Source organism: Aplysia californica, unplaced genomic scaffold (genome assembly GCF_000002075.1).
Source record: "Aplysia californica isolate F4 #8 unplaced genomic scaffold, AplCal3.0 scaffold00154, whole genome shotgun sequence".
NCBI lineage: Eukaryota > Metazoa > Mollusca > Gastropoda > Aplysiida > Aplysiidae > Aplysia > Aplysia californica.
In genome coordinates, this window is record NW_004797424.1 from 785668 (window position 1) to 787650 (window position 1983).

The window sequence follows — 1983 nt, forward strand, 5'->3', positions numbered from 1 at the left end:
AAGAGAGAGAGAGAGAGAGAGAGAGAGAGAGAGAGAGAGCAGGAGAGAGGGAGGGAGGGAGAGAAAAATGCCCAGCTGTCAGCTTCGTTCGACAGCTTCGTCCTAACCACCCTCAAATCTAACAAGCGTTACCGTCTTCCGGTTGGAAACGTCAGGTCCGCACCGATGGGCATGGGGCGTAATTCTAGACGGAGATCCACTAATCGGGAATCTCCGCTGGGGTAGTAGCAACAAACTGAGACAGCGAGAGCTATTTATCCAGTGTAGAGGAGGGAGTAGCTATCTGGATAAAGTTGGATAGAACCTTGTTCTTCTTGTTCTTTTTGTTCTTGTTCTTCTTGTTCTTGTTCTTGTTCTTGTTCTTCTTCTTGTTCTTGTTCTTCTTCTTGTTCTTCTTCTTCTTCTTCTTCTTCTTCTTCTTCCTCTTCTTCTTACTCTTCTTCTTCTTCTTCTTCTTCTTCTTCTTCTTCTTCTTCTTCTTCTTCATGGTAGATTAGATGGTGAGGGCAGAAGTGTTGATGAACTCCACAGTGATTCCAAGATCGAGAGGGCTGCCATACAGCCTCTGGTGCATGTCCCTGGTTTGAGGCCAGTAGTTTTGTCTTGCCGTATCCTGTAGCGGGCAGTCCTACGTAGAGAATATGCTGTGCATCTTGGCGGCTGGCACCACAAGGACAGTTGGGCCCATCACTGATCTTGAATCGGGAGAACATGTGATGCTTCGGCCTGTTGTGTCCTGTTCTAGGTTTAAAATAGGACCATCTCATAAAGAAATCAGTTTCTCAGGGAGGGCAAAGATTTCACAGATAAAAGAAGTTACTAGTAACGATTGGAGTTTTCGGAAGGTTGAAATATACAAATTAGTCTTACTGAAATGAGACCGAGGAATAAAACAGTAGCCAGAAACAGTATAGTTTGAAGTTATGGAAAGACTGAAATACGGGCGTGCATTTACGAACACCATGAGCCCCATTTCATCAATTGGTCGAGTTTGGGAATTATAATTTTTTTAAAGACATGATTGAAACAAAAAGAATAATGATAGATAGGTAAAACTTGAACATGAGACGGTGATGTCACAATGAACCCAAATATAAAACCCCTCTTAGCAGCCTCAATTTTATAAACATAAATAAAGTACGTGCTTTCAGAAAGGTAATCGAGTTTTTTGTGCTTTGTTTTGTGTTATTGTTTTTTTTAAAAATGACACTTGAGTTTTTAATTATTAAATCATTTGATTAAGCATGTTGACTATCTAATAGAAATGTTATTTACACAAACCGTGTTTTGTTTTAAAATTCAATGTTTCATTTTTTTCTCCTGGCAGGTGTAGCTGAAAGGGAAGACATATACTCTCGACACAACCCTCCAAAACGCCGGTGAAGCAGTGAGAATATTCCAGAACACCTGAAGGTACCACCACAACACCCCTAGACGCATCCCAACAGCGATCCTGTCGTTTGTGCGACCTTCTCTCACTCTCTACCTCTCCTCACTAAGGAAATCTCTGTCCTTCTCTCCCTCCGCCAACCGCCACCATTGAAGCCTCCGGCGTATACTACCTTCGGCCCAGCCCACAGTCCAGTAGCCCCACCATGGCCGTGACAACGCCCACCATGCTGTCCATCACTGGCCAGAAGGACACCCAGTTCACCAAGATCTTCGTCGGAGGTCTGCCCTACCACACGACGGACCAGAGCCTACGGGAGTATTTCGACAAGTTCGGGGATATCGAGGAGGCGGTCGTCATCACAGACAGACAGACCGGCAAAAGCAGGGGATACGGATTTGTAAGTGGAATCTTTTTTTTTTTTTTTTTTCTCCTATTATTGGTCTGCTCTTTACTTACTTACTCTCTCCCCATACCGTCAGGTACATAAGACGGAGAGCAGTCAACGCCACGCTTGTATGTTCCTTGGGTTACGCTTTGTCTGTCTGTCTGTCTGTCTGTCTGTCTGTCTGTCTGTCTGTCTGTCTGTCTGT

The 1983-nt window shown here is 44.2% G+C and overlaps 1 protein-coding gene across 1 annotated transcript; it reads left to right on the forward strand.

Moving 5' to 3' along the window:
• Window positions 1-1329: 1329 nt before the first annotated feature.
• Window positions 1330-1792, forward strand: LOC101862344 (RNA-binding protein 24-A; the record flags this gene model as incomplete). Its single annotated transcript, XM_005097420.3, is given in 1 exon segment — window positions 1330-1792. A coding segment is annotated over 1 exon segment (197 nt), but the record flags the coding sequence as incomplete, so codon positions are not given.
• Window positions 1793-1983: the final 191 nt, after the last annotated feature.